Genomic DNA, 2,082 nt, shown 5'->3' with positions numbered 1-2,082 from the left:
GAGCACATTCATGAAGGAATTAAATGAAGGACAGGACAACCTCCATTCTAGTCTTCTCTCCGTTATTTATCATGTTATCTTGTCACTTAATTTCTCCCACCTTCTTTTATCCCACCTATAAGTGGAGACACCTTACTTCATAATGTCAAGAGGATAGTAAATGGAGATAACTACTAAAAAAAATGCTTAAAATTAGTCATGAGAGAATTTGTACATAAATGAACTGTCCCCAAACTAAAAGTAGAGAAACATGCAAAGCTCTTCATATCTAACCCCCTCAAATGCAACATTATATAATGCTATTTGACATGAAAAGAGAAGTATCATCACCTTGGATTAAAGCTCTGATAATGAAACATGAGTGTTAATGACTTAGTACGTGATACCACACCACCCATCTTCAACGCTAAATCTATAACTTGGTAAAATGTGTTTATTATGATAAAATTCAGAGTGAAAACTATAAAACATAAATAAAATAGTCTAAGAAGAGCAAACCGTGATTACTAAAAATGCTAAGAAAATAGGGGTTCACTTCTGGGACATAGACCATCACTAATGAGTTCCCAATTTCAGCTTACTGTATCAACATTTACTTCTCACTGCTTATATTTGAGCAGATGAATAGTATTTTGGTCTCTTAAAGATTTTTCTTTGATTAGGATTAGTCAAGGAATCTAAAAAATTACAATACTCTGAGGTTTACTAAATACTATAATATACTAGATATACATAATTTATAATTCCATTACAGGCTTCTTCAAACATCCCAATATTATGTGGTTCAATTTCACAAATTAAATCCCCATTACACTAACCACCTCTTCTAGTCTCAAAATTATTTTGTACAATATCTCCTTTAAGGCATCATTTTATTATTACTTTTTAAAGTTTGGCATTTAAGGTTTCTAGTTTTATTACCCAAGTATTGTAATAGTTTCTCCTCTCATGGTGAATTTAAAGTTTGAGTGAAACTTACTTTCTTGTATTGCATTAAGAATCTCTGAAAAGTCCGCATCACTCTTTGGGCCGTCAGGTAGTATTTGCATATCCAGCTGGTAGCCTTGCAAATCCACACCTCCTTCTAGAGAAATGAAAGATATTCATGGAGTTTGCACTGGTTATCGGAGAGCCCATCATTTGGGTCCAAAGGAGAAGCAATGTCAAAATCCAAAATGAACAGCCAGCTGGTTTGCCAATGATCCTCTCTCTTAGACAAATGACTTCTTTTAGAACAAATGAGGAACATATACAAGCCATTTGCTCTTTATGGGAACAAAAAGTTGCACTTATATTTCCAATGCAAATATAAAGCATACAAGCCATTTGCTCTTTATGGGAACAAAAAGTTGCACTTATATTTCCAATGCAAATATAGAGCAATTACTTTATTACAATGCAACATACTTCATAATATTTACTGATAATTCCCTAGGTGAAAAATATAATATGTTAGCTTCCACCCAAGGACATTTAAAATTATTTTCACCTTCTGCATGGATAAAGAGAAAGGTGAAATTCAACACAAACACTTTATGAAATCATACTGTTCAAAATTATAATAATTCACTCTTAAGGAAGGATTATATATTCTTGATATCACAGAAAAGAAGGTATCAATATTTCTTTCTCACAGTTAGATTTCTCTGCTGCATCATTTATTTTCCAACTATGCCGGAATTCTTTTATTTATTCTACGGACTAATTAAGCCTCTTGTACTAGGTTTGTCTGATGTATTTTTGGTGTGTTGTAAAGAAAGAAGGATTTCATGCTGCTCCACACACCTATAGAACATTTAAGAAAGTCAAAGAAACCAAGATATCAAAAAGTAGCTTTATCATTAACAATAATAAAGCTAAATGCTTCCTAATATAATTAGTAAGAACATCTCCAATTTGAGGAGTCTGAAAGGGTTAAAAGCCAGTGTTTAAATACACAGCCGGAAGAATAAAATGGGGCATGACCTAGCTTCCAATATTTTCATAGAAATAATCCTTTCCTCAGCTCATACTTTAGATACTTAGATAAAAATTTCAGTTACATTCCTAAAATTCAAGAATAAGACAGTCACTGCCTTATAC

At 32.5% G+C, this 2,082-nt stretch overlaps 1 protein-coding gene across 1 annotated transcript in view; it reads right to left on the bottom strand.

The window, feature by feature from the left end:
* The window catches only part of ANO4 (anoctamin 4), a 192,950-nt gene that overhangs the window by 189,267 nt on the left and 1,601 nt on the right, over window positions 1–2,082 (bottom strand). Inside the window, exon 2 of the mRNA XM_008586623.1 lies at window positions 980–1,084. Within this exon, the coding sequence (XP_008584845.1) occupies window positions 980–1,049 (70 nt within the window). The 5' untranslated portion in view covers window positions 1,050–1,084. The remainder of the gene's footprint in view (window positions 1–979; window positions 1,085–2,082) is intronic.

The sequence above is a fragment of the Galeopterus variegatus genome, unplaced genomic scaffold (genome assembly GCF_000696425.1).
Source record: "Galeopterus variegatus unplaced genomic scaffold, G_variegatus-3.0.2 Scaffold4051, whole genome shotgun sequence".
Classification (NCBI taxonomy): Eukaryota; Metazoa; Chordata; class Mammalia; order Dermoptera; family Cynocephalidae; genus Galeopterus; species Galeopterus variegatus.
The sequence above is the reverse complement of the archived record's forward strand: the minus strand, read 5'-3'. Positions and strand labels throughout refer to the sequence as shown.